This window comes from Chenopodium album, chromosome 11 (assembly GCF_948465745.1).
Source record: "Chenopodium album chromosome 11, dcCheAlbu1.1, whole genome shotgun sequence".
NCBI classification, from domain to species: Eukaryota; Viridiplantae; Streptophyta; class Magnoliopsida; order Caryophyllales; family Amaranthaceae; genus Chenopodium; species Chenopodium album.
In genome coordinates this window covers 11,344,599-11,370,908 of record NC_137844.1, presented here as the reverse complement: position 1 = coordinate 11,370,908, position 26,310 = coordinate 11,344,599, and the positions used below count along the sequence as shown (strand labels likewise).

Sequence of the window (26,310 nt, the reverse complement as noted above, 5' to 3'; positions counted from 1 at the left end):
AAAATAAGTCTTTTACCGGTTTGTGAAATAAGTAACTTGTTTTAAAAGTGACTTGTCACGTGATTGGTTATTAAAAAAAATAAAAAAACAAAGAATATTTTTTTTTTTTAAAAAAAAAAAAACCTTTTCTTCTTCCGTCTTCCCCAATTACCTCCCTGTTGGAGCTCCCCCCTCCCCTTGCTGGGCCTAGCCGCCCTTCCCTTGACCCTTTTCCTATTTATTCTTCTTCCTTTTTACTTGTATTTTCCTTATGTAATGTCTTTCAAGTCTTTCTTTTTACTTCTAGGCTCTAGGTAGAATTATTGTGTTATTGTTGTTTCAGTGTTCACTAGTAATTATCTATGTATTCAATATAAAGCTCTTTAAGGAGCGAATGGTTAATAAATCAAAGCTCCTTACCCTGTTGCTATTGCTTTAAGACTTGTGTGTTGTTTTAAGCCTTTATAGATATTGTGTTTGCCTTGTTTTAAAGCATCCCCCACCAAATCAAGAGACCCTAAAAAAACACCCTTATTTCGTCGGTTCTACTTGTGCCCGCTTCGAAGTATCGGCCGTCACAAGCCCCGACTCAACACCCGTTGTTGATGTGTGCTTCCTTAAGATACCCTTTGTTCCGTGTTGCTGTGTGCTCACGAACCTCTCCTGTTCTAGGCTTGCGTCCTTGTCGCCAAAAGACAAGCGCGCGCCGCACTATCCAGTGTCAGAACTCTCGGACCGTAACAGTTGGTATCAGAGCCAGGTTGCTTGAAAAATGGCGCACAAAAAGACACCAAAATATACGTGGGAAGAAAAACTTGCTTGGCTTGAAGGCAAGTCGGAAGAGTGGGCTATATTGGAAGAAAGGTTACCCAAGCTCGAAGATATTGTAATAAAGCAAGCCGAGCAAATAGAGAGGCTTGCGTCGACGGTTGATGGGTTGACGGAGCAGCTTAACTTTGTTCAAGGCATAGCTGATGAGGCACAAGATAAATGTGCAACCTTAATACATGCCCAAAGAGGACTCAGGGGAAGTGGAGGTGCTAAGATAAAACCCCCCAAACCTCGGACCTTTAGTGGCACGAGAGATTCAAAGGAAGTTGATAACTTCATCTTCGACATAGAGCAATACTTTCGCATATGTCAGTTGGAGGACAGACTAAAGGTGGATACTGTCATGATTTATTTAGTGGACGACGCTAAACTTTGGTGGCGCACTAAATATGCCGACATCCAAGCTAAGAAGATGTCGTTAGACACTCGGGAGGACGTAAAGAAAGAAATGATGGCCTAATTCTACCCCAAGAACACGGAGTTCGTTGCTCGCACCAAGCTTGCAACCTTGCAACACAAGACCTCCATTCGAGAGTATGTAAAAGAATATTCGACGTGCATGTTGGAGATTCATGACATGTCGAAGAAAGACCGACTATTCAACTTCGTGCGAGGTCTGAAAGATTGGGCTCAAAGGAGATATGGCGCCAGAAAATTGATACCTTGTCAGGTACTATAGCCACAGCTGAAAGGTTGATGGATTACTCATCAGAGAGGGTGTCTAGCCAGAAGAAGGGAAACAGTGGTTCAGCTTCAAGTACCCCAAAGAGCACCAGTGGTAATTCTCAAGTTAGCTCGAACAGTGTGGGGAATAGATATAGGAATGGGGGAGAAGACTCGCTGAAGAGCAGAGCCGCCGCGTCTACATACAAAGGTGGGTCCTCTGGCTCATCATCATGGAATAAACCCCTCACTTGCATACTATGTCGTGGACCTTACAAATGGTTCGAGTGCTAACACAAGGCGGAGATAGACAACCTCCAGAAGAAACTCTCCTCAATGTCCTCAGAACCCACCAAGGGGGATGACAAAGAGGAGGATGTAGTCAGCGAAGAAGAACCCTCCAAGTTAGGGGCAGTGTACTGTATGTATGCTATGGGAAAAGAGACGTCAGGAGATAAGGGTCGAGCTACTAGCTTGATGTACGTAGATGTCTTGATCAATGGGAAGAAAGCTCAAGAGATGTTGATATAGGAGCTACTCATAGTTTTTTCACAAAGCGTGAGGCGGACAGATTAGGCCTAAAAGTCGTGTAAAGTGGTGGTCGAATGAAAACCATGAACTCTGAAGCACAACCGACTTGCGATGTGGCAAGGAATGTGAATACTAAGATTAGGGACCGGAGTGGGAGTCTAGACTTCAAGGTGGCAACCATGGATGATTTTGAATTGGTCCTTGGGATGGATTTCCTGTACACCAGTAAGGCTGTCCCGATGCCCCACCTAGGGTCCTTACTTGTGAACAGCCACCAACCGTGTCTCTTGCGGACACATGCTCGGACTGAAGAAGGAAACGAACTGAAAGGTCCCCTCCTATTAGCAATGCAACTCGAAAAGGGGATGAGGAGAAATAAGCCTACGTTTCTCGCCACCCTCTCGATGAAGGATGAAGAGGATGGGGGGGACATCCCGGAGGTCATAGGAGAGTTACTTGGGGAGTATGCAGATATCCTTCCCGAGGAGCTCCAAAAATCTCTTCTCCCTCGAAGGGCCATAGATCGCAGCATTGAGCTGGTGCCAGGTGCTAGACCACCCGCGAGAAACCCTTACCGAATGGCCCCTCCGGAACTCGCAGAGCTGTGCAAACAGCTGGATGGGTTGTTGGAAGCCGGGTTTATCCGACCTTCCAAAGCCCCCTATGGTGCCCTTTTCCAGAAGAAGTAGGATGGGAGTTTGAGATTGTGCATCGACTACAGAGCTTTAAACAAACTGACGGTGAGAAACCACAATCCGATTCCTTTGGTGGCGGACTTGTTCGACCAACTAGGAGACGTTGTGTACTTCACTAAGCTAATCTAAGGTCCGACTACCATCAGGTTCGAATTGCTCAGGGAGATGACCAAAGACGGCATGCGTCACCAGATACGGAGTGTTCGAGTGGTTGGTCATGCCATTCGGGCTAACGAATGCTCCTGTACCATTTTATACCTTGATGAATCAAGTCTTCCACGACTACCTTGACAAGTTTTTGGTTGTGTACTTAGATGACATCGTAATCTTCAGCAACACCCTCGAAGATCACTTGGAACACCTGAGGAAGGTGTTTGAGAAATTGAGACAGCATCATCTGTTCGTGAAGTGAGAGAAATGTGCTTTTGCGAAGAAAGAAGTAATCTTCCTTGGACATTTTGTAGGAGGAGGCCGCATAATAATGGATCCTAAGAAATTCCAAGCCATTAGTGATTGGCAAGCTCCGAAGAACGTCTCGAAGTTAAGATCGTTCTTGGGGTTAGCTAATTACTATCGTCGCTTCATTCAAGGGTATTTAGAGATAGTAAGCCCCCTCACGGACTTGTTGAAGAAAGACAACAAATGAAATTGGTTAGAGAAACAACAAGGGGCTTTCCTCAAGCTCAAAGAAGTAGTCATGAAGGAGCCAGTTTTAGCGCACCCTAATATCAACAAACCGTTTGAGGTTGAGACGGATGCATCCGATTATGCCTTGGGCGGGGTCTTACTCCAAGAAGGCCACCCAATCGCTTATGAAAGCCGGAAGTTGAGTGATGCAGAAAGGAGGTATGCAGCATAAGAAAAAGAGCTTTTAGCAATTGTTCACTACTTGAAGGGGGTGGAGACACTACTTATTGGGGGCAAAGTTTATGTTCGCACCGATAACACAACAGCTAGCTACTTCCTCACCCAACCAAAATAAACAGGGAAGCAAGCCTGGTGGCAGAAGGTACTAGCTGACTTTGATGTGGAGTTCACTTATAGAACGGGATTAAGCAACAGAGTAGCTGATGCCCTGAGTAGGCGTGCTGATCTTGCTGTAATGTACAAGCTAGCACCAATGACCGAAAGCAGTATTCCACATCTGTTAGAGATCAAGTTCGAGCTTACCTACAAGATGATCCGATGACAAAAACAATAATAAAGATGATTGAAGAAAGAAAGACCAGACGCTTTTGGATGGAGGATGGCTTCATCTTCACCAAAGGCATGAACCTTTTTATCCCTAAAGCAGGGGGATTAAGAAAAATGTTGTTGAAGTAATGCCACGATACGCTATGGGCGGGACATCCAAGATGGCAGAGAACTCTCAGTTTACTCGCGATAGGGTACTACTGGCCAGGAATGAAGGAAGATGTGATAAGCTACACCCAAACTTGCCTTGTGTGCTAGCAGGACAAGGATGACAGACAGAAGCCTGGGGGCCTCCTAGAACCACTTCTAATACCCACTCAACCTTGGGAGAATGTTTCAATGAATTTCATTAGCGGCCTCCCTGTAAGGAGGGTGTGCCCATCGTAGGGGATCCTTCTCCTTAAGTGCCCATGGCCCTTTAAAAGCCTAGGACTTTACACTTGTTAGGGTGTATTAGGATTTGAATTCATGACTGTTTGGGGGTCCATGAATTAGAATTGATTCTATCATTACGCTTTTTTGTAAGAAACAAGTAGGAGTCGCCAATGAGTTTTAGGAAAACTCATAAACCTCGTTCATGCCTTTCTCCCAAGTAGAGTTCAAGGGATATTTAGCACAAATCGTAAGTTTACCCATGCCCAAATTGGCCTATGTGTATCAGAAATGAGTTCGGGAGCGAGGGTACTAAAATAGCGTTCCTTTTAGGGGGGAATCGCTATCCTAGCCCTAGTACGACCTCTACTAGTTCTTCCTTTTTTACAATTTCATCACCAAACGACGTATGCAACGTGATACCTAAAACTAAGTTAGTTGATTTTATTTACAAACATCAATCACATAGGAATTACATTGCAAAGGTCGTTATTCTTATTTAATCAATATTCGTGAAAAGAACGATAAATAAACAAGATTTGCCTTGACTTAGGTGATCAATCAACAATTAATTATTCAATTCTACTCTTTAATTAACACAAGATACTATGTGGAATTAATTAATTAAAAGTCCGTTTAAGGTGATCAAACAACACTAATTAATTAATTAAAAGTTATTTAAACAAGAAAATAAAGGTGATTGATCTAAGTGCTCGGGAATTTACCACTTCTCCTTGCTAGGGGGGTGAGTGTTTAGGACAAGAGGGTTAAGAGTTCACAAAGTTTCTGCCAGCGTTTTAGGTTAATTTCTATCCGTTTCAACCTCGTATTAAGCCTCTATTTATAGGGAATGGATGCATTTAGGGTTTCGGGTATTCTACCGCAGCAGGTGTCGCTTGCATCAGATGGGTTGCGCACGACAGCCCAGCGCAAGTGATTTAGATGCGCTGCTCAGGGCAATGTAACTAGATGTCTTGCGCGTGACATTATGGTAAGATTCGATTTTATATTTTTATGAAATTTTGAATATTTCGCAAGCCCATCACTGGACGTTGCGCTGGGTGTCACGCGCAACCTTGTGAGTTGCGCGCGCCAGACCAGCGCGACTCATTGAGGTGCGCGCGGATTTTTCTGTGACAACATTGATTTTTAACCTAGGCGCCTCTAAATCCGTCATAGTTAGGTTTTAACCTCGGGCTTAAGCCTAATTATAATCGGGCTTAGTTAGTTTGTACCTTAATTCATTTTGTTTTTGGTTTGGCTAGTTATTTTGCATTCTTGTGGCTTAATCAGTTGTCCATAAGCATTCCTCACGTTGATCCAACACAAAGATAGTTTTATTTATCATCATAGCACTTCCTGTCGGGACAGGAGGCCAAAAGTAGATGTTTACAGTTAGCCCCCACTTTGATCGAGTCTAGAATAGACGACAATCAAAGTAGCCAAGGAAATAAATCCGAGACTCATTCTACGAAGTTCCCTAAGAGTAAAGAATCTTTCAGTAATGTTAAGGATGTCGAAACGGTCCTTGATTCGCTAAGTGTTTGAGACAAGTAGCTATTAAGGCTATGAAAAGTAATTTCTAGTCGTAACGCGCTAAAGAATCTATATTGATCCTTTGCAAATGTAGAACTCTTTTACAAGTAAAGGCTGTTCTAGGTGATGTCATGTCATGAGAAGATATCGGTTTAAAAAGATTAAAGAGAATGATATCTCCTCAATTATGGCATCGTTGATCTAAAGTCCCTTGATACGTCATTGAAACTTTAGTCTGATTTTAACAAGTTAAAAAAGATGATAAAAGGAGAGGTGTTTCGGCATTTGTAGCCTAACACGTGAATAAAGTTCTTGACACTCGCTTGTCAAAACGCATTATTTGGTGTCCACAAGATAGAAATATATGTCTTAGGACTGGAGGCATATATCCAAATCAAGTGAGAGAGAAGAAAATCGACAACTCTCTCAGCAGTTTTGTCCACAAGATGAAAACACGTGTCTTAGGACTGGGGGCACGTGCCTAAATAGATGCGACATCGCACGTCGCTCTTTATATAGGGGGTGGATGGACACCCTAACTGTCCGGTAAGCCAGTAAGCTCACTAACTACCGTATTTGCTTCCAATCAAGAAGTGTCTGTTTTCGATTGTTTCGGCGCGCCACTCAACTCGTTTTAGCTAACGCCTAAAGAAAGAAAGGAATTCTACCGTTTTAGTTACGAGAGGTAGATCACGTTGGCTGGGAAGAGGTGAAATTTTGCGCAACACCTACGCCATACAATTTTACGTTATACGATAACGCCATCCTTTTTGCTGTGGACGCCAAAAATAAAGAAAAGAACGTGACATTTCTAAAGTCAGTACAGTAAAATGACAAACCTGTTTATGGGATATTTTACGTAAAGCACCACTACGGAACGTCTTAAGACACACTCACGAAAAACGTCCAAAACGTATGCTTAGGGCAGGCACAAAGCACGGTGTGCATGCAGAATGATGCAAAAACTATCAAAGAATAAAATAAACTACAAAATGCAAAGCAAATTAAAAGATTTTGATGATTTTGCGCGCCATTACGTCTAATAACGAGCAAAAACCGTTAGAAATAAATCAAACGGATCAAAATCAAAGTACCGGTCTTTTAGTGACCAGTATCCGTGCGCAACTCAATGGGTCGCGTTGGCCAGGCGTGCGCATCATTTGGAGTTGCGCTGGGATGTCACGCGCAACTGATTGAGTTGCGCGCGACATTTAGATCAGCAAAAAGAAAATCGCTGAGCGCGATTTTTCATTTCGCTCTCTCTCTCCTTCCTTCGCCATTTTCGCTGCTTTCTTTCTCTAAAAAGCTCGGATTTATTTGTTTTTTGAAGCTAAAGGAAGTAGATCTCTTCCCCTAATTATAGTTTCCACAATCCAATCTAAGTTTTTACTAGTTTTGTTCTATTTTTTGGCTGAATTGGGGAATTTTCGAACCGCAAAACCCCAATTTTCGAATTTGGGGGTTTCCGATTTACTCCATAACTCTTGAAATTGTTTGTTCCATGTTGTCATGCTATGTTTGAGGAGTGTTTTGCAACAAATTTCATGAAAAATGATTGAGTATTGAACCTTGTATGAGCATTTCTTTGTTTAAGTTCGTTCTTGGCGTATTTCTTCGAATTTTGGCTCGAATTTGTTTTTTTGCTAGCTCATTTTGGTTATACTTGTTGATTATGAAGTGAATTATAGTATTAGGACTACAATTACTTTCATGAATCATGTTTCAAAAATTTTAAATCCGAAAAAGTGGCGCGAAGTATATAATTTAGCTTGTTTTTGCCATGTTCAAACCTCAAGATTGTTTGGTAGACGATAATTATGCTTATGTTATCATTATTCGTCTAAAGATAGTTGATTCTTTGAGATTTATAAATGTAATCCCTAGAATACTTTAGTTGAAACTGGTATAGGATGGCTTTCGTGAGTGTTAAAAGCCCCCATTTACTGAGTTTAACTGCAAGTATCGTAGCCCCCAAGCGTGGGTGGTTGGGTGCCTCCCACGGCGGAGATCACATATAACGATGCTTTTGGGTTGGTAATTCGTGAGATTCTTCCAACGGAGAGGATGAGGATATGCCGTTCGTACCGGAGACGGATGAGTCGGTATGTTTATTCTGTACATGTATATTTTTTTTTATGTCATATACAATTTGTTTTATAACTGTTCTTTTTATTTTTTTTTGGAACAGGTTCCGCGGGAGACCGTGAACGGCATGGTGAGGACTATATGTGCTTTCCGAGCTGCTTATCGGAGAGCCCTCGTGGCTTTGTCATGCCGTGATCATCGGATGGTCACGGTAAGTTTGTTTTTTTTCAAAGTTATTACACATTTCGTGTATTAATCTTTGTTTTGGATTTTGCAGGATGTACAGCAGCCCTCCAGGAGTCGCTGGGCATCCTGACTTCCCTTTATTATTATTATTATTATTATTATTATTATTTGCTTATGGAAAATGTACATATATACCCCTTTTTATTTTTATTGTTGTACATATGACACATATTTTGTATATATCATTTTTTTTACCATAAGTGTTAATGAGCAAAAAAAAAAAAAATAATCCGAGGGAGGAAAAGGGTTCTCGACTTACTCCCCCTAAAAAAAAAAAAGAAAAGAAAAGGAAAAATTGGAAAAGAGAACCAAAGGGGAAAGAAAAAAAGGAAAAGGAAAAAAATAATAATAATAATAAATAAAAAAGAAACTAAAAGAAAAACGAAAAAAGGAAGTTAGGAAAAAAAAAGCAAAAGAAAAAAATAAAATAAAAAGGATGAAGAAGGGAAACAAAACTAATAAAGGCAAGCGTATGGATTAGTCATAAGATTTCATTGATATTTCGTTATTTGGTAGTCCGAATTACGTAAATAAACCAACCAATACGTCGCGACAAAGCAGGGCGTGAGCAATTGGATGGGTTGCGCCCATTACATGCGCGTGGTTGGCGCGCGCAACTTGTGAGATGCGCGTGGTTGGCGCGCGCAACTTGTGAGATGCGCGCGCCACCTGCGGGTGAACTTTCCTTTTGGCGAAAATTGCCATAAAATTTCCCCGTTTGGGTCTATTTAAACGTGGTTTTGTGTAGGCTTTTGATCATCTCACATTTTTTCGCTAGTAATAGTAACAAGAAAATTATTGCTCTTTTTTCTACTCGTTCTCTTTTTTTCTTTTTGAACAATGGTAAAAACCTTTGAGCAACGTTTGAAATTATGGGTCACTTCCCTTTCAACCGAGGATAAATTAGCTTTTAAAATATACCATCTTGACCCCCTGTTAAGCTATATGCAACTTAATATAAATTTTGATTTTCTCCATGTTGCAGTTAATCATTGGGACTCGAACCACCATTTTTTTCTTTTTAAAGGGGATGAAATTGTCCCATTACCTGGCGAGTTTGAGGCTCTACTAGGCTTCCCTGCAAATACTCTCCCCGTGACATATGCCCCTACCTTGTAAGATTCCAAACCTGTTTTTCAACGATTTTTTGGCTTGAATGACAATGATATGGCCAAAATTGGGACAGAAGAAGACGTGAATTTAATTCAATTTATTGAGCACTTTGTCGCCCCTCATGACAACTTGACTAAACAACGTTTTAAAATTCGTGCTTTATGATTTTGTCTTGTTGTCAATTGTTTGCTTAGGACAGGTAAAAAATACGGAGATTATTCTATGGTGTACATAGTGGAGCAAATAGAGGGGTGTCATTCACCCGCTCCCTTAGCTCTGGCAGAAATTGTTCTGTGCTTGAATCGCCTCAGAGGAGACCTTAACGAGAACGGTTTCACGAGAAGTCCACTCCTATTACACGTACGGTTTTTCTTTTTTACCATCGTATATCAGCGCAACCTAGAAAGTTGCACTGGTCTGACCAGCGCAATCTTGTGGGATGCGCGCGAGTGGCGTGCACGACTGATTGTCATGCACATGCCACCTGCTGGTGTAATATCGCAAATTAATTTTTTTTTTATTTTTTCAGATTTGGCTCATGGAGCGCTTGCGAATCGTTGATCAGCCACAAAATCTTGAGGCTAATGGAGTGAGAACATTCCTTGATCGTCACATTCTTTACAAACATAAGAATAACGAAGAATGGACGCCCTTTTTCTGTTATGGGGTTCCTAACATACGTTTTGTGATTCATTGGTGGAACATAAGTAGTATGATTGAGAATAGTTTTAATTGTCCCTACATTAGGCTTTTAGGCCTCTCTAGTATTACTTATATCTTTCCTTGCAGGGTGATGAGACAGTATGGGATGAAACAAATTATTCCCCCACAGGATTGTAATGCCCCTAAGGATGTGAACTTTAAACCTAAACGAATTCCCCGTTAGATGGAATATTGGTTTAGCCTTCCGAAGTGGGTGATGCAAAATCCCACAGCGAGCATAGTACTATATTCCTTTTACAAGGCTTGGATGAATGCGGCGGACAAAGGGGAGTTAAATAAGGCTCGATCACAAAATCAAGCCGCCTCGGCTCACACTCCACCAAAGCCTTCGATGCACTCGGCCACTACTACTCCTCCCAATGGCCAAAACAAAGGAGTGAGAAGAAAGTTAGACTTCTCCTCATCATCTAAGGCTCGTTCAAGGGAACCCAAAAGAAAGGCTCCTCCTAAATCCGCGCAACAAGGCGTGAAGATTATGGAACCTTCACCAAATTCTCGCAATAAGGCTCTAACAAACACTAAAGACAAGGGAAAAAGAGTTGAAAAGGCCCCTATTCCTAAGTTGAAGAATAATGTTTGGGTCAAAAAGAAGGGTGAAGGGGAAAGCTCTAAGGTTGCCGAAAGTACTGCAATGGAAACTACTCCTCCGTCAACTATAACGATTGAAGACATAGTGAAACCTTAGAGTGTTACACAATATTAGTAGTTTAATACCTTTTCTCTTTTTTTTTGAATAAAGTGTAATCACTACTATATTTTTTTTAATCACTTATTATCTAGTTCTATAATATCTTTTGAATTTTTATTGGAATAAAAATGAGCTCTTTTTTTTTTTATTTTTTTTTATTTTTATGACCGAATCATAAAGATTGCCTACGTATTCATACTACGAAATCAGGTCTTTGCGTAGTTCTTTGAAAAAAGTTATATATATATATATATATATATATATATATTTATGTTTTTCTTTAATCCTACTTTAGATGAAAAATTAATCAAACTTTGTTTAATAACTTAAATCAAAGTTTAATGTTGTTGTTTTCCGAGTATACATAATGTTTGAAAAACGCCTTATTTTATTGCTAGTAAAAATCAAGATTTTATTCAAGCGTAAAATTCTGGGTTCGTAGTTCATCATCAGGTGGCGTGCGTAACGTTCAAGGTTGTGGGTGCCTATCGCGCGCAACTAATTGTGTTGCGCATGATATCCGCGCGCAACTGATTTAGTTGCGCGCGACACCTGTGCTACGAGTGTTAAATTTTTTTTAATCATTATTACCTCCCCAAGTGTGAAGAGTTTTTTCGTGATGTTCGAAAAAATCTGAACACTTTGAACGGTATGTATATATTTTTGAATTTCTCCCCCCCAAGTGTTATGAACTTTACCGTGTGATTCGGTAAAGTGCATAACACTTAGAATTTTTAAGTTAATGCTAATAGACATGATTGTTAATTATGAATGAACGACTTTATCCGGATTTTTATATGTAATACTTTTTAAGTCGATCAATGTTTATTAATTGACGGATTTCATCGCCACCAATATCCATTAATCGAACGGCCCCACCTGATAGAATTTCAATTACACGGTACGGTCCTATCCAATTAGGTTTGAATTTCCCTCTTGGATTGGTTGGCGGACCCCTAACCTCTTTTAGTACAAAGTCATTTTGTTTAATATTATGGGGTCGTACCCTTTTGTTAAAGTGTCGCGTGATGCGTCGTTGGTAGACTTGTACATGATGCAAAGCTTTTAATCGTCGCTCATCGAGGAATAAAAGCTTTTCATACCTTGCTCGTACCCATTCAGCTTCCGGTAGCTTACTTTCAAGTACGATGCGTAGGGATGGTATTTCTAGTTCAACTGGTTGAACTGCGTCCATGCCGAAAACTAAGGAGTATGGAGTTACTCCTATTGATGTTCATATGGATGTTCTGTAACCCCATAGAGCGAAGTGTAGTTTGTTCGGCCAGTCTTTACAGTTTTCTGCCATTTTCTTAATGATGACTGTTATGTTTTTATTTGCCAATTCTACTGTTCCGTTCATTTGGGGTCTATATGGAGACGAATGATGATGTTTTACTTTATAATGATCCAAGAGGGTCTTAACTTCTGCTTTGAATTGAGATCCCTGGTCACTGATTAGTTCATGTGGAACTCCATATCTACAAAATATGTTTCGTTCGAGAAACTTTGCGACATGTTTAGAAGTGATATTAACGTAAGAAGCAGCCTCGATCCACTTAGTAAAGTAATCAATGGCTACTAGTACGTACCCGTGTCCTCCTGCTCCTGTTGGAGAAACTTTTCCAATTATGTCAATTCCCCAAGTCGAGAAAGGCCAAGGGGAAGTGAGGTTATATAGTTCGGATGGTAGAAGGTGTTGTAAATTAGCGAACATTTGGCACTCTGGACATTTCTTGACGTATTGTATGCAATCATGTTCCATTGTGGACCAAAAGTACCCTTAACGAGAGATTATTTTAGCAAGCATTTTTCCATTCATGTGAGGTCCACAAACACCTTTCTGAGTATTCTCTATAAGGCGTGTGGATTTCGGGTGGTCTATACATAATAAGCTTTGACCATTGGGTCCTTTCTTGCATAATTAACCATTTAATAAACCATATTGAGCTGCGAGTGTTCTCAAAGCTCGTTGGTCTTTTGATGAAGTATTTGGAGGATATGTGCCATGAGTAATGTATTGGAGGATATGATCATACCAAGGACTTTCTCCTTCGATGTCATTTATTTCCTCTATTGCGTTGCAATAAGCTGGTTCGTCTCTTCTATCAACGCATAATGACATCATATTTAAGTGATCTGGAATGTTGATCATTGAGGCTAATTTTGCTAGCGCATCGGCAAATTGATTCTCATCCCTTGGGAGGTATTTGAAATCAATATAATCAAAATGCTCGATGAGTTGCTCTAGGTGTGCTTGGCATAATATTATTGTGGAGTTCTTAATTTTCCATTTTTTAAGTATATGATTTATTATCAAGCTGGAATTTCCATATACCTCTAATTTTTTCACACCTATGCTAGCTACTGCTTCTAGTCCAATAATGCACGCTTCACATTCCACGGCATTATTAGTAACCTCAAAGTCTAGTTTGATAGAGATTGGAGTATGTGCTCCCTCTGGACTTATGATTAACACTCCTACACCATATCCTTTTTGATTGGATGCACCGTCAAAGTACATTACCCACTTGTCATCTTGTGTCATGAGAATCTCTTCATCTGGAAGATGAGTAGTTTCTGCATGACTTGTTTGAATAGGATGTTGAGCCAGAAAATCGGATATTACCTTTCCTTTTATTGACTTTTCAGGAATATATTTTAGTTCGAATTCGGCCAACATTACCAACCATTTGGATATTCTTCCTTGTATGGGTGGTTGTTTAAACAAATACTTTATCGGATTTTGTTGTGAAATCACATGAGTGGTGTAGGGTAGCATATAATGTCGTAATTTTTTAGTTGCTCACACTAATGCTAAACTTGTTTTTTCCAAGGTCCTATATTTGGTTTCATATTGGATGAATTTTTTTCTTATATAATATATTGCACGCTCGACTTTTTCTACTTCTTGTGCTAACATGGCTCCTGTGGCCGTTTCTGTAACGGTGATGTATAGCCTAAGAGGTAGTTTGGGTAACGGTGGTGCTAAAGTTGGTGGACTTTTGAGATAATCTTTGATTTTCTCAAAGGCCTCTTGGCATTGATCGTCCCATTCATGTTTTTCCTCCTTTTTTAATTTTTTAAATATTGGTTCACAAGTCATCGTCAATTTGTTAATAAATCGACTAATGTATTGTAGTTTTCCAAGGAATCCCTCAATTTCTTTCTCTGTTTGAGGGGGAGGCATATCAACAATTGACTTTATTTTAGAGGGATCGATCTTAATACCACGTGTGCTAACTACGTATCCGAGTAACTTGCCAGAAGTTACTCCGAAGGCGCATTTTTGTGGATTCAATCGCATTTTATATTCTTTTATGCAAGTGAAGAATTTACGTAAAGCTTTTATGTGTCCCATTCTATCTTTGGACTTCACAATCATGTCATCCACATATACTTCTATCTTTATGCATCATATCATGCAAGAGAGTCGCAGTCGTTCTTTGGTACGTAGCTCCTGCATTTTTTAGACCAAATGGCATGACGGTATAGCAATATGTACCCTAAGGAGTAATAAAGCATGTCTTTTTTTGTCTTCTTTTGCCATTAGAATTTGGTTGTAACCTGCATATCCATCCATAAAGGATAACATCGCATGTTCAGCCGTGTTATCTACCAATATGTCAATATGAGGTAGGGGAAAATCGTCTTTAGGGCTAGCCTTGTTGAGGTCCTTAAAATCGACACACATGCGAACTCGTCCATCCTTTTTAGGGACTGGGACGATGTTCGCTACCCATTTTGAGTAATTACATACGCGAATAAAACCTGCGTCTAATTGCTTTTGTACTTCTTCTTTTATTTTCAAAGCGACGTCAGGCTTCATTCGTCGAAGTTTTTGTTTTACTGGTTTAGAGGTAGAGTTCAAGGGAATGGTATGTTCCGCAATTTCCTTATCTATTCCAAGCATGTCCTTGTATGACCAAGCGAACATGTCTTCGAATTCTTTGAGCGTCGATATGAGGATGAATCGCTCTTCCGGATTTAAGGTTAAGCCAATTTTGACTTCCTTTTTGTTTTCATTAGTTCCTATATTAATTGTTTCAGTTTCTTCAATTACAAGATTCTTTTGTTCTCATTCATTCATTAATTCAACTAGTTTGTTAGTGCTATCATCTTCATTAGATTGATTATTATAACATTCAAAAGATTCAAGAGAAGGCATATACTCGGAAATAGAGCTCATATTATTGAAATCAAAGGAAACTACATCAAGAGCAGAATCCTTTTTGGGATCCTCATCCTTAGAACTAGAAAAAAAAGACTTAGTAATGGCCACAAGGCTTAAATTTTCAGCTTCCTTAAAATCTAGACTAAACTCATCATCAGATTCTTCAAACATCTCTCCTTCGCCTGTGGTGATCTCCTGCTTGTCACCTTTATGGTTTATCCACTTGAAAGTGTTCCACCATCCATGCTCGAAAGTTTCATTGAAAGGGGTGATCTACGAGGTTGGGTCAAAAGCTTCATCTTGGATGACATTTTGATTAGTCATTGTAGCAACATGGTTTTGCTCTAGTCTAAACAGCAAGTTAAATGCTTGCCTATCATAGCACCCTGGAGTTGGGTTCTTTGATTGAAAGATTCCGAAATCGTCATTTAAGAGATAGCAATTGTGGAATATTTCGAATCCAGGATTCTTGATACCTTCTAGAACTAATGGTTCTGGAAAGTCATAGCATGGGTAATCTTCTCTCTCCCTAACAAATTGACCGTTGAGGGTTTGATTGTAGGATTGGAGTAAAGAGATTATCCCTTTCTTATTATTTTCTCTACATGATTTGATCTTAGCATTGTGAGACTCAAGTTCTTCTTTGGTTGGCTTATATCCCAATCCAAAAGAATTTCTTTGGGATAGGAAGTAAAAGGGATTTCTTTATTCCTTTTCCCAAAGGCATCCCAAGAAAGTAACTATTCTTGAACAAGATGTTGTTTACTATTGAGGTGGAATATGGAGAAGCATGTATAGTCATAGGAAGACCTTGATAGTTCAACCTAATCTTTTGATGGAGAGAGGATGGTATTGCTCCAAGCTCATGTATCCAAGGACGTCCAAGAAGAAGGTTTAACGTAGGATTAATGTCCATAACATGGAATTCAACCATCTTTTGCATTGGGCCTGTGGTAATTGGTAGCTTGACAGTTCCATACACCGATCTCCTTGAATTGTCATAGGCCCTAATGCTTTATGTTGTTGATTGAAAGTCTTTTTCTGGATTAAGGCCTAAGTATTTCGCAGTTTGTAATGGCCATACATTTACGGCAGACCTATTGTTAACTAAAGTAAGAGGGATGTTGTATCCCTTGCACCCCACAGTTAGGTATAATGCATTGTTGTGGGTAGTGTCTTTTGAGGACAAAGTCGATAGAGCATTCATGAGAGAATTCCTATGTTCTTTAGAAGTACTTAGGAGTTCCCAAATGCTAACATTCGCCTTAGATTGGCGAAGTTGTTTGACCAATGGATCTTCCACCTCAGGTGGAGGTGGTACTGTATTTTGAACTTGATTTTGAGTGGTCGACGATACATTGGGTTGTGTTTGATAAACTCGCCCAGAACGATTTAGATGATCTATCTCGTTTGGGTTAGTTGTAGGACTCGTGAACTAACTTTCTTCTAGAGGCTTTGAGTGTGCCTCCATTTTAAGATGCTCCATGAGTTGTGCTTAATGCCATTGTTCATCCAAGGAGAGATTTGATAAATCTTGTGATTTCCCCAAGAAATGATCTCAATCAAGCGCTCCACTTGTTTCTTTTTGTAGACAAGGTGGAGGTGGGACGACAGCATACTTAGAGACATATAAGTCTCGGAAGTCATCGTCCCATAACCCACACACTTCATTAGTTTCCCCTACGAGTGTTGTGGTTAGAGGCTTCCCCATTGGAGTGATATAATTCAAAGGATTGAACGTATCGCTTCCCATATGGTCCTCATCAATGTGAAATGTCTCTAATGGGGATACATTGTTGTTGGGTTTAGGCGTGGGAATTCTCCCATCGTCTACTAGATCTAGAAATTTTGTGCTTTAGGACAAAGCAACATTCAGTATCATGCCCAACACCTCTATGATAAGCACAATAGGCATTGCCATCCCATTTAGAGTTTCTTTTTTCTGGAGAAGTGGGTGGCGTTGGCCCTATTAGTGCGAGCAATCCTTTTTCGTTTAATTTTTCTAGCAACACTTTATACCTCACAGGAAATTGTGTAAATCTTCTTTTTCTTGTCCATCTTCTCCGAGAGTCATTATTATGATATTGCATTGTGCCATTATATTGCGTGGAAGTCGCAAATACGTCAATAGAGGATGAAGTCTTATCATTCCCCTTTTTGTAGTTGTTCTTAGGTTGATGATGATGAGGCTTATTTCCCTTTTCTTTAGCAAGATCATCTTCAATCCTAGTAGCCACAGAATAGGCCTTTTGAAAAGTGTCTAAACCAAGGTAGCGTAGATGTTTGTTGTACTTTTCATGACAATTGTCAATGAATTTTTGTACTAACTCGAGTTCAGGTGGCCTTTGGGCAAGGTGGGCCGCCTTTTCTCGCCATCTACCATAGAAAACGAGAAAACCTTCATTGTCGCCTTGCTTAAGCATTTCAACCCATAAGGTTACACACCTATCGGATGTAAGTGGATTTTCAAGTTGAAAACCGACAAAGATGGAAATGTATTCATTTAAAAAGCTAGATTAGTAGAAAAAGGTTATAGACAAGTTCATGGTATTGATTACGATGAAACCTTTTCTCCAGTTGCAATGCTTAAATCCGTTCGGATCCTCCTAGCATCTAGCCCATAGTACCACTCTCTCGCGGCTGGGTCTATAGATAAAGGGAAAGTCAAAGCATAAAGCTTAGGATCAACTCCCTTTAAAGCCATGGTGCCAGTAAAACTCATTAAATGGTTTTTTGGATTATTGGTCACCTTAAATATTGGCAAGTCCGTAGCTACGAACTTTTCTGGTAAAGTGAGTCCTGTAGGAGGAGCAAACTTTTCTGCATCAAAGTACTTGTTCCCCATCGTCGAGCAAAGAACAAGCTTCTCTAATGACTTTTCTTTTATGGACAGTTCATCCATCTTTTGTTGCAAAGCCAAAGCTTCGGCATTTTTCTTTTTAGTTTTTTCTAACTTCTTAATCTTCTCTCCTCGGCCTCTTAAGCCCTTTCCTCTCTCAAGTGAACAATCTCTTCTTGGAGTTGCTCTATGGTTGACATCGTTTTTGGACTAGAGTGAGTTGTTGAGGGAAGATGGTTTGAAAGGGGTAAATTGTTTGATGGTAAACATAGAATACGAGTGCCTGGAATTCTTCGTTCCCAAGCTTGGAAATCGGCCCTACAGGAAGTACGAAAGGTTAAGGAAATCGATACGCTTGTTTAGAAGACAAAAAGAAGAAAAAAAAAAGTAAAAAGAAAAAGACGCAAGATGCATTCGAATGGATAACATCGCCTTCAAACAATTCATTAATAACGATATTGTTTTTACGAGTCAATTGTTCTTTGAGAAATCAAAAGTACCTCGTAATAGTAGGCGCGCACAAGTAACCAGGTTGCTCACGGAAGGTGCGCGCATCCCAGGCTCTTGCACTGGTCGTGGTCGCGCAACTTCATGAGTTGCGCTAGCCACCTGCTCGTACATTTTTTTTTTACAAGCAGTTTTTTTTTGTTTGCGTCTTCTTTTTTTTTTTTTTTAACGATATTTTTTATACCCTTCGAATGCGACTCAAAATTACGAAGGGACAACTTCGCAATTGGGAACCTAACCAAACTAAAAAAGCTATCCTAAACACGTTGCATATAGTCATATAATCACATAAGCATACCATAAGCTAAGATTCACATAATGCCTTTCTAAGGTCAAAAGCTTGGGTGTCCAAAGGTACCATATCTTAAGGAACGATGCACAAATCAATCACTTAACGTGATGACTCATGACATAGCCCTCCCAACATTTTGTTGGTGATATGGGTGAGATGATTGTTATTGATTTCGGGATAGAAGCCTAGTGTTGGCAACCCCTAGTCAATGAGCCAATCCCCAAAGGTTATAGTGTGCTAGGAGTTATGCATGATACAATGTTGCTTGTTTGATTTTTACTTCTGTGAAAAAGGAAGGTATTATGCGTTCAAGTCTCACTCTCTAACTAGAGATTATCCAAGTTAATTCCTGTTACAACCCATAGGCAACCTAGTGTTGGAAACCTTGGACCATAACTAAAAATTAATCTTGTAACCTCTAAGTCCCCAGTGGAGTCGCCACTGTAAGGAGGGTGCGCCTATCGTAGAGGATCCTTCTCCTTAAATGCCCATGGCGCCTTAAAAGCCTAGGACTTTACACTTGTTAGGGTGTATTAGGATTTGAATTCCTGATTGTTTGGGGGACCTTGAATTAGAATTGATTATATCATTACGCTTTTTTGTAAGAAACAAGTAGGAGTCACCAATGAGTTTTAGGAAAACTCATAAACCTCGTTCATGCCTTTCTCCCAAGTAGAGTTCAAGGGATATTTAGCACAAATCGTAAGTTTACCCATGCCCAAATTGGTCTACGTGTACCAGAAATGGGTTCGGGAGCGAGGGTACTAAATAGCGTCCCCTTTAGGGGGGAATCGCTATCCTATCCCTAGTACGGCCTCTATCAAACTCATTGGTGGTCTGATTTAAGGTGTTTTTCTGGTTATTGAGAGTATTCAAGTTTTTATACTTGTTGGTTTGTTATTCAAATTACCCATGTCCAAGGCTAGGTATAAAACAAAGAGCGTGACACATTTATGGGACAAATGAGTTGAGTAAAGGTTCGTATTATTATTCGAGGTTGAGTTGACAAAGGTTATTTTCAGAGTACATTGTGTAATGTAGTTTTGAACTACATTGTTTAATTGAGCTAGTAATGTTAATTATTATATTATTCTTTGTATTCTGATATGTGGTGATTACTCAGCCTTTTGCTGACGTGTGTGTGTTTGTTTGTTATGCTACTTGTGTTTGCGGCCATGTCTTTTTTCTTATGGTGGTCCTGCGACGATCTATTTTGGAATTTGTCCTTAATGGTGAGCAGTCAAAATTGTAACAGGTTGATCAAGTGATCGTAGCTAAAGGAGCTCAAGTGTTTCGATTAGTTTATTATAACAAGTTTGTAAAGTTGTATAAATAGCTCACCTAGATTTATTGAGTTGTACAGTTGGGATCTTAACACTTGACAGGTTGTCGAATGTGGTGGTAATACCTCCGATTTAGGTGTATGCTTCCGCAGTTTTATTTAAAGGTTGTTTATTTTTCCTTTAATTGTTCTTTATTATTAGTTAGTAAATCGGGGGTGTTACAATTGGGAGTTCGGGGTGAGGACTAGTGGTGGTGATTATGGAGGTTTGGTGGGTTACCCTTGAAATAAGTTGAGAGGTTGGAGGTAAAAAGAGATATTAAAGAAATAAAAATAAAGAATATAAAAAACTAACATGTTAAACAGATTACAAGTAAAATGATCATTAGTAGATGGGGATTAAAGGTGGGATTGTTTCTAGATTTGAAAGGTGGGATTATTTTGAACAGAAATAACAAAGATGGAATTATTAATTTCCATTTTTCCTTTTTTTTTCCTACTCGGTTCACCCTTTGGCTTTATCTGAATTTAGGGTTCGGTTCCAAATGATTAGGTTCCATTCCCTTCTCAATTATTGTTGCCCGGGGGGGGGGGGGATTGAACACACGATTCTTTTTACCAAATACAGTACAACCCAAATCACCATTGCACCAACATGAGTACTTCATAAATTTCGACTTTTGCTAATATTGTAAACTTGTACTTGTAATTGCCTTTAAAAAACATATACTACTCCCTCCGTTCTCTATGTTTTTTACGTTTGGAATTATGCGCGGTTATTAAGAAATTGTGTAGAGTAGAGATATATTGGAATGTTGTAATGATTGAAAATACAATTCTATTGAAAAAAAAAAAACAATATTGTACATGTGGGGTGAATAAAGTAGAGGAGAGAGAAAACATAAAGTAATAATGAGTATTAGAAAACTACTTCCTCCGTCCAATAATATAGTTCCTGTTTTCCTATTTTGGAGGTCCAAAATGTTAGTTGTTCCTGTTTTCATTTTTGGATAGTATGTAAAGACCATTATACCCTCACTTTTTTAATTTTATTTATTGTACTTCCTAAATTAACCTTGAATTTTACACATGTCTTGTACTTTTTATCACTTTCTTTCCCTAGCTTTTGTCTATAATTGTTCTTTTCACTTTTATTAATGTACTTCATCCACTTTTTCCTCCTATTTCTTAAATACCGTGGAAGAAAACAAACAAGAACTATATTATGGGACGGGGAGAGTACTAAAATAATACAAAAAGTACAATAGCACTTGGAAAAGTTGTAAAACAAGGGTAATTTAGTCCAAAATCTATGACCAAAAAATGAAAGATACTAAATGTAAAGAATAAAAAGGAGCACTAAAAATGAAAACGTAAAAAATAATTAGGAACGGTGGGAGTAGTAGTTAGATTTTGATCTTTATATGAATGACTCATCTTCAAATTGTGTACGGAGTAGTATTTTGCTTGTATGGTTTAAGCCCAACTTGGAGCTTATCTTAAGTTCAACTACTCAATTTCTTATACAGAAAAATGAGATTCAATTGCTTTCCTAGAGAAAGAAAGAGAAAAAATAAAATAAAATAAAAAAAACCCACCTTTGCCCCCACAAAACTTCCCAGAACACCACCTCTCTTGCTAAACCTACCCCTCTTCCGCCGCTTCATCTTCCCAATGAAGATGACCTAACTTTTCTTGCTCAAGGATCCACACTTATCCTACTTGAAAACTTCAGTAATAAGGCCCAACCCCAAATTTCTATTGGCTCTTGCAATTGTTACAACTTTTTTTTATCACAAAAGCTAATCTCCTTTTTGGAAAAATAACCTCTTTAAATCCTTTAATTATGACAAATCAATGACCCAAATCAAGCCTTGCTCTATTTTCATCAAGATCTAGTGGTTGTGTGGTGTTGCGTTTTCGAATACGCAAGCTAAAGGAGCTGTAATGATTATTTTTTTCGTCTACTCCAAGATCTGTAAGCTTTGGAACCAGATCTTTGCTGCCAGAGACGCTACCACAACTCAAAAAATCTCTTCGGTTAGTCTGTTAGGGAAGTCCTCGAATTTTTTTTGCCTCGTTTTTTTTGAATTTTCTTGCCGTGTTATCTTTCATCTCCTGCTATTTTATCATGCATGTGTTATTTTTAATTAATTTGTCTCATGTTACGTTGAATCTAGCCCATTTCATGTCTTATGGGATTGGGGAAAATTATTTTTCTGATTTCTTTTTTAATTTTGATTTTGCTTGGGAAGGGTTTTAATGCTCTGTTTAAACTCGACTCCTCCTGATTTTGAGTTCATCGTCTCTAGTATTTCCTTTTCTTTGCCTACTCATTTTCTCAACAAAGCTCCCTTTCTTCTTTTCAGTACTTTGTTTTTTTTCCTTGTCTTTCATGTCGGATAATACTCCTCCTACTAGCTATGCCAATATTCTTATAAGACAGTGTGTTGCTCCTACCGTTTCTATTACCCAACCTAGATCTAATGAACATGGAGATTACACTATGGATAGCAATCCTAGTGAAACCAATCCTATCATCCTCCCCTGCACCTTAGAACACCCTTTGGGAGGTGACACTGCTGGTGCTTCTTCCTATTCCCCTCCTTCAAATGGTGCATGTTCTCCTGCTTCGCCAATTTCAAATCCAGTTCACGCCTGCGTGAATGTCCAAGCCTTTGTTCTCTTTAAAGCCTTATTCGCCTTGCATCAATCTACCATTCTTTATGCCAAGGTGTAGGGCGACTTTGTTCCTTCTTCTGCTATCACCTCTAGATTACTTAGGGATTGGAGTTTTATTCATGGTGAGGTGTCCATTAGTTACCTAGTTAATGGGTGGTTTATAATTCGTTTCTCTAACCCCATTAATAAAGCTGCTATTTAGGAGGGTAGACCTTGGTTTGTGCAAGGCCTAAACTTTGTTTTGATTCCTTGGGTGCCTAATTTTAAGCCCCTTAAAACTTCACTTTCTCATTGTAGATTAGTGGGTTAAAATCCACTTCCTCTTCACTGAGTATTGGAACTGGAGTCATCTTTCCTCTATCACTTCGAAAATTGGCAAGCTTATCAAGCTTGACAAGTACACCTCTCAAAATGATGACAAAGCTCAATTTGCTAGGGTCTTCTTACATATCGATATCTCTAACCCTGCTCCTTGCACCCTAACCATGCATAATGATGGTGACCCTATTGTTTTCTTTTTGTCCTATGAGGGGGTTCATGAAGTTTGTCCTCTTTGTGGTAAAAAAGAGCATACTCTGAGTGGCTATCCTGATAAACCTAAGCCTTCCATTGACCTGATTGTGGCTCAATTTGAAGCTAGCACCCTCGACTCTCAAGGTGAGCAACCCTCTTTTCTTGGTTCTGACTGGATAAGAGTCAAGCCCCAACGTCGGGGTCGTCCTAAGTTTCATCCAAGGGGGGTAAGGCTATGAGAGGTTCTTTCCACGGTACTTTCTCTAAGTTTAACAATGCTTCCTTTGTTCATACTTCTGGTCCTAATGTTGATTCTCATCAAGCAGTTGCTCCCCATTCTCCCTCTGTCTCTTCTACTCATTCTAACCATGCTGATGGAGCTATGCATCATCTGGCCAACACCTTTTCTACTCTCGGTGATCTTCGAGTTCTTTCTGGTGAAGGTATTACCCTTCATCCCCCTACTGGCCCTTCTGAGATGTCTATACCTTTTAATGAAGATGAGGAAGATGATCTAGATGATAACTTTATCAATGCTTTAAGGGTGATCCACCACAACCCCAACATCACTTTGAATGCAGAAATGTCTATTTCTTCTTTTGAAGAAGAAGAAACTGCCATATATGATGGTTCTAAGAGGAGAAAAAGGGAGGAGGGTGATGCCTACTCTTCTCATCCCAACATGGCCTATGACTAATCTGATTGTTAATGAGCTGTTGCAATGGTGTTTTAGTTTCTATATTTTTAGTTTACTTTCAATGTATAATAGGGCTACCTTTTGTCTTCTTTTTGTATTTTTGGGGTTTAACCGTGCTTTAATTTCATGTATGTATGTTGAACCTTCACCATGTAGCAGTTGCTTTCTCATCTTAATTTTACTAATGCAATATATTATTCCGTATTATGATTCTGGTGTGTCTTTTGTTGGTTTTTTTTGCTTTTGCTCTTTTTTCTGCTCCACGATATTTACAACTCTAGTGGATTTTTCTCTAGATTTCTTAGTTCTGTTTTGTTATCTTTAATGGTTAACTTGACCAATAACTACTCCTTCTGCAATAATGTTGCTGGTTGTGAAGATTGTCTTCACTACATGATATTTTTATTTTTATTTTTCTTTGGGCCATGGCCTTATTATCATTTTGTCCTAGCTCTTACTCATGTTCTAATTCTTTTTATTACTACTGGTGGTCTCTTTATTGCTGCTATTTTCCTATATTTAATTTTTCTTCCAGGGGTTGTGTTACTTTGCTATGTAATCTCCTAGTTTTGTTTAGACCCCTGCTATTTTATGCTTAGGATTAAAGTTAATGTGGGTATGTGGCTCCACCTTTTGGTGGTAGCTTGCACTCATCTCATTACTACTATTTTTGGTTTTGTTCCAGGGTCACTTGTTGCCAAATGCTTGTGTTGGTGCCCTGTTAGAAGCTTTCGGCTCCTCATGACTACTTGGTTTACCACAATTTCTCTATTCTTGCACATTATTTTTGTTTGGGATTAAATTATAGCTATGGCCTTTTCTTTGTCCATAGAATATTTAGTTTACTTTCCTACCTGATTTATTTCCTTATTTCTGCTCACAAATTTATCTTGTATAATTGTAATATCTCAATATTTGGATATGGGGTGCATGCACCTACCAGGAACCGAGTGCTTGACGCTCGCTTTGACACCTTTGTGACTTTGTCACATTTTCCAGTGACATTTAATTAGAGGAAAGTCCTAAGTTGGAATATTCAATGGGGTAAAAAGCCTGAGGCTCTTGCCGAATTGGTCATTTAAAGAATAAACATAATCCAAATATCATTTTCGTTTTGGAAACTAGAACTAATCATAATAATAGAAAAATATATTAAAGGCCCTTCATTTAATTTTGAGAACAAACATATTATTGATCCTATTAATCATCCTGGTGGTTTGTGGGTCTGTTGGAACAATACTAATATAACTATGAAAAGTATTGACCTTAAAGAGAGATGTGCTCATTTGTTAGTAAATTTTAAGCCTTAAAATAAAGATATGATTATCACAGGCGTATATCGTCATGCGCAAAAAGCTGACAAACCTTTGTTTTGGAATTATTTAACCTCTTATGGTATTAATACAAGTCTTCCGTGACTTGTCCTTGGTGATTATAATGAGATGTTATTTCACTTGGATAAGCTGGGAGGTAGAGCACTTACTAGTCAACAACTCCAACGTGTACCTTGCACTCAAAATGCTTTTTCATGGAAGCAATGCCAAAATAACAAAGTAATATATGAAAGGTTGGATAGAGCCATCTCCAGCCATTCTTTTAATCTCATTTTTCCTAATTGCTTATCGTCATATGGTACCTTAATGGTATCGAATCATGCCCCTCTTCTTTTTTACTCGCGTTTCAACCCTGCTACTTTTACGCCAAAACCATTTCGTTTTCAAAACTTCTGGACTCTAGATGCAGAGTCTCACGCAATATTAATAAAGTGTGGCCTCACCCTATTTAAGGGTCTCAAATCTATCGCATTCAGCAAAAAACTTTCTCGAATTAAGACTGTACTTAAATCGTGGGCATAGAATCAATATGGCAATAACAGGAATAAATTATTAGCTAACGAAGAAAAAGTCAAACAACTTGAACAGGCACTTAAGATCCAGCCTTTTAACCCGACCCTAGTTAGTCATATCAACAGACTAATCCGTCAACGAGAAAAGCTTCTCTTATTTGGCCAGCGGTATTAGGGCGCCTCAAGTCGAAAAAATTGGCTAGTTCAAGGAGATAGTAATACTCGCTTTTTCCATAATCGCATGCGGAACAAAATAGCCTCCACGACCATTCACAGGCTTCGAAATGAGGATAATGATTGGGTTGATGATTCTACTTGACTCTTTCGACAGCCAGACACCTTGATCTTTCTTTCATAGAACCCATAACCTCAAATGAGGATTGTAGTTCTCTCCTCTCTCCTGTCACCCAATTAGAAATAAAAAAAAAACGCTTTCTTTGATATGACCCCAACAAAGCCCCGGGTTCAGATGGTTTTGGGGCAAAGTTCTTCCAGTCCTACTGGAACATCATAGAAAAGGACGTTACCCTTGCAATCCACAGTTTCTTTTCCCAAGACCATTTGCTCCTATCTTTGAACCACACTATTATTTCTCTGATTCCAAAAACCGAGCAACCTGAATCGCTTAACCATTTATATTGGTCACCCATTAATGTCCAATTCTCAAAAAATCAATTAGCTCGTTGCAAAATGCTTTCACACCAAATCGGTCTATTCATGATAACATACTTATCGTTCTGGAAGTACTAAATACTTTTCAAAAAATCGAAGAATAAAACGGGATGGTGTGCACTAAAATTAGACATGGAAAAATCCTACGATAAG

The 26,310-nt window shown here is 39.0% G+C and overlaps 1 protein-coding gene across 1 annotated transcript; it reads left to right on the top strand.

Annotated features, from left to right (window-relative positions):
* Positions 1-2,087: 2,087 nt before the first annotated feature.
* Positions 2,088-2,693, top strand: LOC145566290 (uncharacterized). Its single transcript, XM_081625752.1, has one exon. It carries the CDS (start codon positions 2,088-2,090, stop codon positions 2,691-2,693), a length of 606 nt encoding a protein of 201 aa, XP_081481878.1.
* The last annotated feature ends 23,617 nt before the right edge of the window (positions 2,694-26,310 follow it).

Excerpts from the sequence above, each read along its gene's own strand:
- LOC145566290 (XM_081625752.1), top strand. The coding sequence starts at position 2,088 with ATGAACTCTGAAGCACAACCGACTTGCGATGTGGCAAGGAATGTGAAT.